Below are 12,978 nucleotides of genomic sequence, written 5' to 3'. Positions count from 1 at the left end.
AGCGGGGTACCCATTCAAGAGGGGTGGAGCAACTTAAGCCCCAGGAGACATAAATAATGACCTTAATTGGGGACTTCAAACGACGAGGATTGGTATAGTACACCATTATAAGAATATCGTCCGCACGTGATGCTTATCTAGTGCCACGATTGTCTGAAAAATATAACGTTTTTTATTCAATGTCTGATATTTATGGTTGGCTGGTTGGTATACGCGGCTGTTTTTCTTAGCGGTAGTAGCAACAGTAGTCAACAAAACGCAAAGGAGATTAACTGAGAGTACGTACTCTTGCACGGCGTTGTTCTTGTCTTTATCCCCGACGACAAAGTGAACGACGTAGACGGGCTTTTCTCCCGGCCCGCCCCCTGAGGCTTCGATGATGGACCCTTGGGGGATCTGGGCAGGAAGGATGGGCAAGGAGTTGATGGCGTCTTCGCCGCCCCTGTTATCATCGGATGGGACATCTGGTGGAGGTATGGCCTTCACGGGAGGGAGACCGGAGAAGTCGTTCAGGTCGTATCTGTCGTCGTACAGCGTTCGGTCCTGCAGAGATAATTCGGTCGGAATTCGCTCTTCCGCGCATTCTGCTCTATTTCCTGTGTTCGAATTACGCTAAGACACAAACACAAGATGAGGGGCCATTACAATAGGGGACCCAAGAACTTTGGGACGGGCAACGTCGCAACTACAGCACAGGGGGGCCCCGTGCGTCCAAGGCAAACTTCAGAGGGGGCTGTAGCGTCTCAAAGCGTCCGGGGAGAACCCAGGAGGACACTCAAACAGCACAGCCAGCATCGGGTTCGAACCCGGGTGTGGCCACTAGGCCACAGGAGCCTCTCTCGGCAGTTTTGTAGCCGCGCTAGTACACGTGATCTCAAAGCCGCAGCCAATCAGCGCAGGGCTTATGCTGCGACATACCTGTCCTCAAGAAACCTCGAAGGGTTCGTTCATAAATGTTATTGCAATTTATAAACACCCTGTATATATGAGCTGCGCGTGGTGAGCGTTCGTTTCGTACATTATGGCGCTTGCGGTCTTCTATTCTCATGCAACCTATTCTCAAGCTATTTAATGGCATCTAGGCTTTGCGTTTCTGCTGTTTTACAACACCCAACTTTTTTCTCATTCATCGTTGCCGCCTGGGTTCAGTCAGTCAAAAATCTGCGCGTAATCTATGAGTAATAACTTATTAAACGATGATTAGTTCATTGGTACTGCAAAGCAAAGGCTGCTATGATGGCAAAGATAAGGAAGTGCATGTTTCAAGTAGCCTCGTTATCAATGCTTAACTAAATAAGATGTGGTACCTGAATTCGCGCCGTGGGATCGGCATTTTCCCGGGGAGCCGTTGCCATGACTGTCTCTGCGCTCACAGCCCATGCAACCACACCTGAAAGCAAGAAACGAGTTCATGAATTTAAGACTGAACACTTCAACACGCGGGCACAACAACTACAACAACAATGATTATCAAAATTCGAATAAGAATTCGACGCTCACTTAAAAATGAATGCCGTTGTGAATTCGTTAACTGGAATATTTGCGCTGCATAAATTTTGAGCAACAACAACTTTATTGTGAGACGACGAATGGGGGAGTTTCATCGCCAGGGGCGATGCTCTACCCCATTGCCGGTGGTGATGCGGGGAATGAAATAATGAGCCCCTTCACGATAAGGATCGACGTCCTATGGTATCCAGAAAGGTCAATAGAGCTTTGAGGGCAGAGCGTTGGTGGGCTGGATGTGGCCAGGGACCAAGCAATTTTGTGAGAGAGAGGGGGCGAGAGTATAGATCGTTAAAGTGCCACCCAGGACTTGGGAAAACAGCCTTTTTTTTGTTTAGTTCATGAAAAGAAGGCGCCTCAAGGATTCTATACGCGAAATTTCAATCCTATTTACGAACGCTGTGCATTTCCAGCCATTTTTGAAGATCTGCTGAGCCTCCACAAGTTTCAGTGACGCGAGGAGCGGGTGACCTAATCATAAGCCCACAAATTGCAATGATGTCCTAGCAACGACGCCGGCGTCAGGGGAGGGTCACGTGGTGGAGGAGTCACGTGACGCTGATCGAAAGATGGGGAAATGGGAGGGATGTCTCCTCCCTCCTTTGTGTTGTCTCGAAGGTCGGAGCCGTCGGAGTATATGTCACGTGGGACTCCGCTAACGGAGTGCAAAAAGGTAGCCCCGCGGGAGATGCGAAAGGGAACAACGTTGCCAGATGAGAGCCGGGCGCTCCGTCGGTGCCTAACATGACGTCACGGTTCTCAAAAATAAAAATTAATTTTCTCTAGCTTTCGCGTCACGGAGAGCCAAAATATTTTGCAGGAATGCAAAGTGAGACAAGAACATTTCAGTGACATAACTTTGGTAGGATTCTGAAGACACGAGGTTTAGTCTGTAGTGGCACTTTAAGGGATCCGGAGAGTACGGTTTGGGAAGGTTGGTAGTGTGGGCAATGGAGAAGAATGTGCTCTAGATCTTCTACAGCACCGCAGTGACAGCATTGGGGAGAGTCAGCTTGTCTCAAGCGGTAGCGCCACTGCGCTGTAAAAGCCACATCGAGGCGCATTCGATGAAGTAATGCGGCATCCAGACGGGAGGTATGTCGAGGCATGCGGAAAGCGAGCGCTGGATCAACTCTGCTCAGCATGGCTGGGAAGGGGGGGGATGTCAGTGGTACATTGGTGGGAAGCCAGGAGAGTCACGAGGCATCGAAGTACGGAACGACGATCTCATCTCAGCAGCGCAATACGCGCCCGTCTCCGAGACGGGAGAGCTGCTTCTGCGGCGCTGTCCGCCTTGTTCATTCCCTTCGACACCGCAGTGGGCTGTAACCCACTGGAGAACCAGCTTCGGATGCCAGATTTTTCAAGTGCAGCGCTTCAACTTCAACGCTTCAAAAATACTTTGAAGAGTCTTTACACTATTTTACAGCTTTCACTTTATGTTTATGCCCACGACTGAGCCATTCATCTTCTACTTAATGTACATGTACTTAAAGTACTATCTGAGTACTTGGTACTTCAGTTAGTTCCCATCATTGTACGGGGTGTTGGGGAGGGGGGGGGGTCTTGATAAATCACTGACAAGAAATATGAACGACATGTTCGCGTCCGGTTTCGGTTTCACCTTGACTTCAGCATGAGGAGGCACAATACCTTGGCAGACGTCACGTGGGAACGCAACCGAAAAAAAAAAAAAATAGTGATGGGGGACTTTTCTGAGACATGGCCATACGTAACACGCCAGTTTTGCATCGAATGGGCGACTCAATGACTAGCAGGACCGCATAAGAAAGCATGTGCCGACATTTGTTTAGCATTGTTCTGGGACGTGATTGCCGCTTCGAATTCCATACGCCTTTAATTACCTAATTGGTGTCGCAGACGATGCACTAATAAACACTGGAGCAATAACTATTACGACGCATAGCTGTTCCGAAGAAGCGAACAGAGGAGCTTATTATTATTCAGCATGACTCCTTTAGTCACCTGGTCTATACCACGCGACTTTAGTCAAACTAGAAACGCCGCTGCTTTGAAAGATTCCAGTAGGCACGCACGCGTCCAGAAATAGACTTCTTTGTTTACAGAACACTTTTTTTTCCTCGATTAGCAGATGCACTACCGAGTAGCAAAACTGGTAGCCCAGGAAAAAAAAAAAGAAGGAATGAAGATGATGGACGTCAAGCCTTACATTGTCTACGTACTAGGCCTTTTTTTTTTTTGCACGTGTCTTCCACGATGAGGAACTTTCACACATTCCATTCCTATTGTCTCGTGCGTTTCGTGTGTCTAGATGGACGCACACGCGTCAGTGGCTTTTACTACAAAGTGTACTGTAAACTTTTACTGTGAAAGTGTAGGTCTAAAAGAGTCACACATGAGGTGGTATTATAATAGCCGGTTCAAGAAGCAATGCGATTCAAACTGACATACGTCTGTATGTCTTGTCTTGTATATATTTGTCCCTTCTATGTTGTTCCAGCCTCAGAACATCAGTTCTTTCATGTTCTTTCATACGTCTGTCCCCGTTGTCGAATCGCACGAGGTATGTGAACAGATCCCATAGGAACTTACATATCTATATTTTTCATTTTCTTTGAACAGGGGACGAGTTTTAGCTTTCTTGAAGCATGAAGCGCCACGTTACCTGAGAAAACCTTGGGACCTCCATCGACATGTTACGACCACACTTACGCAAGAATTCCGAAGCTATGCTATGCAGCCAACTGTAAAACCGGAACCGGAAAACTCGAGGTGACGTCACGACTACCCTCTCACTCCATTTTTTTTTCCTTTCCCGGTGCAGTGGGCAGTGGGCTGCTCTCATTCCTTCCTTTATTTATACCCGTGTGAAAGGGGCGCTTTCAGCTGCCGTTGAGCCAAAGGCATTTGACCTTAACTACAGTTGGGTTGAGTTACACGGCACCACGAAACGTGAACAATTTGTGATAGAACACAATTCCAAAACAAAGCAAAAATACTCATAAGAAAACAAAAATGGCAAGCTGAATTTTAACTACACGTGACAGGACCATGCGATAGAGAATGTTTAACCCGACGACGTACTTGAAGAGCCGTGATAACCACGGCGAACTGAAGTTCAGTTAGAGGCCCATTGGGAAATCCAACTGCCGTTGGCTTCAACGGTAGCTGAGAGGGTTCGTGACAGGTACATTGCGGTATTAGAACTTCCAAATATTGCACAGTAATCATCTGCAAGAACTAGGAATTTGATCTTGATATTGTTCCCCACAACACCTAAATGTTCTGAGTGATCCAATATCGTACTGAATATCACATTTAGAAAGTGCGAGACGCAATGGAAATGTGCCGATGAAAGTCGGTTAAGCTTTCACACGTGTTTGACGGACGAGTATAGACACACCGCCACACAATGCCGTTCTGGACTTCCTTACATCAAGAAAGCCTCGTCCCCATACACCGTCGAGGAAAGAAACAGAAAATGTATCACGATTTCTCGGCAGCGTCCAGAGCGCATCCATTGACGCCCGCTCGTCACTATACACAGCAGGGACGGTCGATCATTATTAGAGCGGGAGTCCTTTTTTTTTTTTTCTTCTCTTTTTACGGTCAGCATGTGGGCCTCACGAAGCGCTTTCTAGCGCATCGTTTGAGGAAATGAGAAGAGGAATTGCTGCGGGCGGAGTGTCTCATAAGAGACCTACTTCAATTAAAGCACTCTGAAACGTAAAAAAAGAAAATCGTTGTCGCGAAAAACGGAAACCAAGGATGAACTAGATCGGAACTTGATCCACTTTTGACACCGTTGCGTCATTGGACGACGATCTTTGGTAAGGTTTCGAAATCTCGACTCGGTCTTTGAGGCGCCACTTATCTGCTTTTGGAAATCGCTGAATTGCTGCAAATATGAGTAGTGGTAGATACTAAGTTGGTAATCTTTTGTGATTGGTTCCTTTTTGTTTCATGGAATCTTAATGAGTTGTATGTGCTGCGTAAATTGCATTTATTTGTTACGTATATAATAATAAATTATGAAATACGTATATATCATTTTTTAAATATAGTATTATCTATTTGTCGTGATTTGTTTATAATATACACTCTTAGAAATGAACTTCACCGCATAGCACGCTCCTAGCCAACCATCACCTCGAATTATATCGTTATCTGCCCTGATTTGTTGAAAACGGGGGGCGTACGCCTTTTCTGTGACACTTATGCTGTTCATAATTGTCACAAAAAGGCGTACGCCCCCCGTTTTCAACAAATCAGGGCAGATAACGATATCATTCGAGATGATGGTTGGCTAGCAGCGTGCTATGCGGTGAAGTTCATTTTTAAGAGTGTACGTTTTATTGTTGGACATTTTCCCTCTTTCCGACATTAAAGGCAGTCAAGTGGGTAATTCGGAATATTTATAGAACCACAAACGCAGTCCGCAATGATGCAATCTCTGCACGACACGGATACTCCGAGCATTACAATGCAAATTGTTTTGTACTCTTTCTATAGAAATGCCGCCAACGCCGTCGCCAACCCTCGCTTTTTTTAAGCCCGCCATTATGCGCGCGAACAACAAAAGAAGGTCTGGCAACCGATGCGTGTTGAGTTTGAAAATGAGCGTATTCACATATGAGGTGAACAGCCCTTACGACCGCGATCTCTTCTTCGTATCCTTTACACGTGTATTTTTCTGAGATTTTGCATTCAGCATAATTTGTGACATCGTTCCACTTTGCTAAATATGGTTTGAGTTGAAAACGAAACAAAGACAAATGTTGCTCTTATAAGTAGTACGAGATATCAAGGTTGGTGGGGGGAGGGCATATAAGATGATATCTAAAAGCCTGCACGTACGCGCGCCTGCGAAATTAGAGAATAATGGGAAGGATAACCAACTTTATGCAAGCGTATATAGGGGTCACGCAGTATGGAAGGAAAAGTGTAGTATACTAATATAAGGCTTTCACTATACTATCGCTTACCACTGTTCCAAGCAGTAACCGCGTGCCGTGAATAAATTATGTCGGCTGGTCGTTGCGTGGTGTATATAAAGTAAAAAAAAAAAGACTTCATTCGCACAACGGGCCACGAACAGAGAGAATAACAATGATGCAATAACTAATTAAGCTATGGTAGCGGAAGACACGCAGAGTCCGATCGACACAGCGCTGAAACTGCATGTCCAGACTACTTTGTTCTTTTCTTTTTTTCAGATGTCAAGCCTAAAAGTACGTGTGTGGTTTCTGTACAGTGCAGTATGTGCAATTATTAGGTCGAATTAGAAGCCGTCGGTTGTAGCTGGTTATATCAACTATATCTCGACTATATATCAACTATATCTCGGCTATATATCGACTATATGGACTGGTTATAGCGACTTCCCTTCTCGCTGACGTGACGCGCATCTATTTATTTTTGTTTTTGTTGCCGTTGTTCTTGCGGCTTATATTGCGGTTGCGCAGTTAATTCAAGACAGGAGCCATAATGAAAGTAACGAAGAAATAAAAAGAGAGACAACAAGAACAACAATTTTATTTGGATGACGAGTAGGGAGAAAAGAGAGAGAGGAAAAAGAGAGCGAAATCTAACTTTCTAATTTAATTCAACAATCAATCTATCAATCAATTCACGCGGCTCAAATGAGATGCACATATGTGTGCAAGGCATGAAACGAGGTAACATAGCCAACATAACTTTAAACAATATAAGGAACGAACCCTGGTGTAATAGGAACGCTTTCCTATTACACAAGGGTCTGTTCCCTATATAATTGGTTAAAGGCGGTGTCAACAACCACGTGACATGAACTGCCTCGCCTTCATTGTCTAGCTGCCCCCTATATTCTGCTCGTAGTCGTAGACAGGGATTTTTCCAACACTCCAGACCCCCACTTAACAGCTCTCCTCCAAAGATTCTTACAACAACACCCCTTAAAAATACCTGCCGAAAAAATGTCCCAAAGACCAGCAAAAAGGGGTGTCACACACCTCTTCCCCTATGGAATTCCAACATCCTTGGGAAGACAAGAAAGTCCTGCGCGAATCCCTGGGCGTAGAAAAGTAAATACTATTACAGGAAAACCAGTAGTTCCAAACATTGTCGGCTTTTACGAACGCAGAACTCGACTCTTCTTTGAGAATATATCAAATAGAGATACTCCATACATAAAAACGAAGACCCAGATTTTGACAGTGGCAGTAAAACGTGTGTAGTATTTGCCTTTGCGGCATTCTCCATTGTTTAAACGCAAGGCGGAAGCTGTCGGCGCTTTATAACATCCACCGACAAAGCGCACAGATGGACCTTCTTTTTTTTCTTGCTATTTCTCGTCATGTGGGAAGTTGACAGAGAGGACGACGTCGTCGGGGTTTCTCAAGGAGTAAACTGGTGGAAAGAAGTAAATAAGTGACGCCGCTTTAATTTATTTGCCGTTCCCATTTGGAACTACAGCGGCGTACACGGGTCGAGGCGTACATTTCGCACACGGATGGAGCGGGAGATACAAATACCGATGTAGGAAAGATTACGGCTTTCCTGCTTCGCGCAGTTCGGGATATGGTTTGCGATGTTTCCTCAATCCTGGACGTGGAATAGAAGCGCCTTTCTGGTGGTACCTATATGTGGCCTTCGAAGGTGCGGACTGATTGCGGGCTTGTTGGAACTTTTACCGACGAAATATTGCTAGTAACTATCAAAATGTTGCTGAGAAAATATTTCTAGCACTGGGGTATAGCGATACATGAAAAACGGTATCGCTATACCTGTACTTTCGGAAGCGTGTCGTTATTTGACGTCACGATATTGGCTCTAAACTGGAGACCGAGCAGACGTTGGTATTTTTACTAGTGAGATATCGTTAGCAGTAGTAAAATTCTGATATAGCGATACCGTTCTTGAGTATCGCTATATCAGTACCACAGAAATTCATCGGGAACGTCGTTATTTGACGCTACGGCATTGGCTTTGAATCGGATAGTGGTCAAACGTCTGCATTTTTACTAGTGTAACGTTGTCAATAGTAAAGAAGTGATATAGCGATATCGGGATTGTGTACCGCCATATCAGTATCAGTCAGGTTCTCACATGCATGTTGTAACGAGACGTCACGACATACGTGAGGGATAGCGCTGGTAGTTCTGAGCATGCGCAAAACATAAAGAGAGCTTCACACACTGCGCAGAACCGCCACGCTATCTCTTACGTACGCAAAGGCGACAGCGTACGACACACTAAAACTCACTACTATTAGCCATCCCGGACTTCCGTGCGGACGAACAAAATGTCCGCACGCATCTTCAATTCAGTTTGATATTTATCATATGAATAATCATTTTTGTCATATCATGGTCATCGCCCTGCATCATGTAGTAATACTTATAATAAGCGATAATTCTAATAGCCAAGTATAGAAAAAACCGGATGTCGAAGAAAGTAGTATTGAAGCAGGAAGAATGCGGTAAGCTAGTTGGTTGGACACTGGCACTGAAGACATCTCCCTGACTGAGTCGAGGACAACTCGACACAAAGCTGCAAAACAACACAGGGCTCAGATGTACCTGCACGCGGCTATCAGCTATTTATCCCGACACGGCTATCTAAGCCGGGTGTTGTGTTGCGTCTACGTCGAGCCTTCCTCAAGCTCAGGTAAAGCCTTCTGTGTCAAAGTTGTTTTGTCTTTTGCCCAAGGTCTTTGTAGAATACGACACTCCGTAACCGAAAAAAAAAAAAAGTAATTCGTTTCAGCTGGTTATCTCTCTGGTTAGTGGACTTATAAAGTTAAGATACATTTAAAGGAAATGCCTAAATACTTAATCGAATGAGTCGGCAATGAGTAGAGGCGGGAAGAATAATCAGTGGACGAAAAAATAACCTATCTACACATGCTGCACCGCCGAACTCCGCGGGTAATTAGTTCAAACTGTCTTCACGGGGAAACAACGTGCAAATTTCCGCAGGATTACCTAAATTCCCAGCCCTGGAAACTGGATTTTCAGTTTCTTGATAGACGTAAAATTACCGATTTTGATAACCGTAAAATTTCGTATTTATGTGTACGGGTTGCCTATCGTCCATGTTTGGACAGCAATGACCAATGCACAGCAAATCAATAGAAAATTTGCTCGCATGGTTCTCGATCTTCAAGAACTTCCTCTGAAGATTCACCATCGTTCGGGAAAAACCAATGTTGTCGCTGATGCTCTATCACGCACAACCCCCACAACCTTTGGTTGCGTCACTAATTCTCACTGCCGAGAATTCTCATCTCTCCAATCACCAACAGTCAGATCCGTTGTTTATTAGAGATTTTTGAAGTCCTCAAAAATCCTAATATTTCTTCTCGCAAAGCTGAGAACATGCGGAATACATTCATGTTGTTGAATGGCATACTCTGCCACAAAACCACTCAACAAAACGGACTGACAAAAACAAGGATTGTCATACCAGAATCTCTTAGGAAAGAGATACTGCTTAAGTTTCACGATAAACGTGGTCACATGGACAAATTCAAGACCAAAAGCAGTATTCTGAGTAAATACTGGTGGTCGTCCATTAATAAGGACGTCAAAGAGTACGTCCAGGCACATCAAAACCTTGCGGATCTTAACGCACCAAAACACTTTTTGTTTCGCGATCTTATATACTTTTTCGGTCGTGTATACTCCATGTGTATCTTATCTACTTATATACTCTTATAATCTTATATACTTTTTAGGTTGTGTATGCTTCATTGTGGTAGCGGGTTCGAACGCGGCCGAGGAAATTGGCGGCGCGGTACTGGTTCGCAGAACGCGTCGACGTCCGCGGAGGACATTATTAAACAAGGAGTGCCGCGTGCTAAAATTTTAGCGCAAGATAAGGGACGCTAAAGTTGGTAAAATTAATGCACAGACCTTGCATTGTGGCGTGGCTCATGATCACAGTTGTCTCGCAACGTAACATTCACAATCATTATTTAAACTTTTCCGACGGGGGCAAAAGATGGGCACTTGACGGTAAGACAAAATATCACATAGCGAGGAGTAGGGAGTTTATTCACTTATTTCGAACACAGTAGCAGTAAGCAAGCGGGCTGGTGTATACAATTTTTTTCTTTCTATATATTTCTATTCTATTCTACGTGAGGAAGGTATAATATATAGCATTTCATCGACGCTGAGGAGTGGGGATGGGGACGACACGGAACAAGGATGCTCCGTCCTGTGATCCTTGTTCCGTGTCGTCCTCGTCCCCACTCCTCAGCCTCGTGATGTACAGGCCCAGCTTATTAAGTTTGGTTTCGACTTTCGCTCTTCTTTTTTTTAAAAAAAATTCTGTGTTAGCGCCGCGAAGCAACTGCGGCTATGAGCGGCGTACAGACGCGGACAGATGGAGAGAGGACAGCAGGAAGGAATGGGGACAGGGGGTTAGCATGCGTCCTGGGCCGACTTCAGGGGGAACTGTGCCGACATTCGTCTGGACGACTTTCGTTCGTGCCATCAGTGGCGTGGTCAGAGGGGAGGTGTGTGTGGGGGGGAATGGGGGGGTCGGGGGTTCACTTACACACACACACACACACACACACACGAAACCGCACCTTTGTAAGTGCATTTGGGAGAGGGTACAACAACGGCGGAATATAGAAAGTAGGTGAGTATGAAAGGATCATCTCCTCCATTTAAAGTTCCCGTAGAGCCCGTCCCGAAATATTGTTCTGGCTACGCTACTGCCTGCCATATATTATTTCGAAGGCGTGTATTGTCATCAAGCAGCAGAACATGTATTGTCATCAAGCAGGAGAACGTGTATTGTCATCAAGCGGGAGAACATGTATTGTCGTCATCAAGAAGGAGAACATGTATTGTCATCGTCAAGCAGGAGAACATGCATTGTCATCAAGCAGGAGAGCTACCTATGGAGGAGCAGGAGAATTATTAACGCTGCAAGCATGGAAATTACTGCATGGGATATGGTACTCATAACGTTCACATAGTACAAGAACCGGTGAACATATATACTACCTACATTATGGCGGCAAATTCGCTGCCGACTGTGGCGCGCCCCTGCGGCTGACGTCACGCGAATAAGCCCCATATGTCAGTGAAAATGGAAATAACATAATGGCGCACATTACATAAAACGCGTCCCAGTCAAATGCATAGAAGTAGAAAACGTTTCCGCGCTCCCTATATAGCGTGACGAGGAAGAGAAAATAAAAAAAAAATGGCTGTCGATGGCCACTTTTCTGAACCAATGGTTTTCGTGCGAATCAATCGTAACAGTAACACAACCACGCTTCGTAAGCTTCCGTTTTCCACGAGGGTTCACTCTCGCCGGCAGAGTTGGAAGCAGTCTTCGTAGGGGGCTGAGGAGTACGATTTATGAGATATTGACGTGCACGCAAGAGAGACGATAGGAAGCGGAAGTACGATATACAGACTTGACCAATGATTTGTTGAGATTTTATGCATCGCGTGATACGTGCACCAAACGTTACCTCGGTTCGTTTCTTATATACCTTGCATGCGACGATTATCCGCGTATCGCTAGGGGCAACGAGATATTATTTATCTGTGTACGTTCTAAAGCAACGATATCTAAAAGGAACGAGGCCTGCTCGAGCAGCGTGCCAGCAATTCTACCAATCACAGCCACGTTGCTATGGGAACGGTGGCGGTGGTGGTGGTGAAAGGACTCGCCGTTGTCGGCCTCACAGAGGTGGGCAACGTCACGACTGATGCCCTGGGGAATGTGCGTCCTGGGCCGACTTCTAAGGGAACTGAGCCGACATATGTCTATGGCAATGAGATGCCTTCAGCCGCACAAACACCCAATCGTAGTCTCGAGGAATACCTCGTGCAGGCCTCGCATAGACTCAGTGGCTGTGAGGACGTGTAAGGGGCTGAGAGTGAATGTGATGTGTACGCGTTCGATGAGGAATATTATTACCAGTTAACGCATTTTGTGTTTAGTATACGTTAACAGCGAGGGATTCGGCAGCGTATACCGTGTCGGACGTTTCCTCACGAAGGTGCTCACGCCTGCCGTTCGATGTCGGGAGGTTGCTTCGCCTACAGGATAAAAACAAAAAGAAGAAGAAGAAAAGAGAAAGAACATGTCCGAAAACAACGACGACATTTCATTTTGTTGACGACGAGGGGCGTTTTATCACTATAGGCGGTGCTCTACGCTATTGCTCGCGGTTTGATGACAATATAAACGTAATGATGAGCTCCACAGTGAGGACTGAACTTCTTCTGCGTCCAGAAGGGTGAGTATGAAGAGTACTGCACGTTATTGAAGAGCTATGCTTCGGACCGAAGTAACATTGTACGAGTTGGCACTGCGTCATCTGATCCATTCATTTCTGTCTCTGGCGTACCTCAGGGTAGTAACTTAGTAACTGCTCCTGTTTTTAGTGTTTATTAATGACCTTGTAAATGTTGTTAAGCGGTCTCGTGTACTCTTATTTGCGGACGATGTAAAAATATTTCGTTCCGTCTCAACTAT

The 12,978-nt window shown here is 45.3% G+C and overlaps 1 protein-coding gene across 1 annotated transcript in view; it reads right to left on the bottom strand.

Annotated features, from left to right (window-relative positions):
- The window catches only part of LOC135393348 (uncharacterized), a 119,432-nt gene that overhangs the window by 12,605 nt on the left and 93,849 nt on the right, over nt 1–12,978 (bottom strand). The window contains exons 3-4 of the mRNA XM_064623818.1: nt 1,308–1,390; nt 287–543 (exon numbers count right to left, since the gene is read on the bottom strand). Of these exons, the coding sequence (XP_064479888.1) occupies nt 287–543; nt 1,308–1,390 (340 nt within the window). The remainder of the gene's footprint in view (nt 1–286; nt 544–1,307; nt 1,391–12,978) is intronic.

Source organism: Ornithodoros turicata, chromosome 4 (assembly GCF_037126465.1).
Source record: "Ornithodoros turicata isolate Travis chromosome 4, ASM3712646v1, whole genome shotgun sequence".
Taxonomy (NCBI): domain Eukaryota; kingdom Metazoa; phylum Arthropoda; class Arachnida; order Ixodida; family Argasidae; genus Ornithodoros; species Ornithodoros turicata.
Note: the sequence above shows the minus strand (reverse complement) of the source record. Positions and strands in the feature narration are given on the sequence as shown.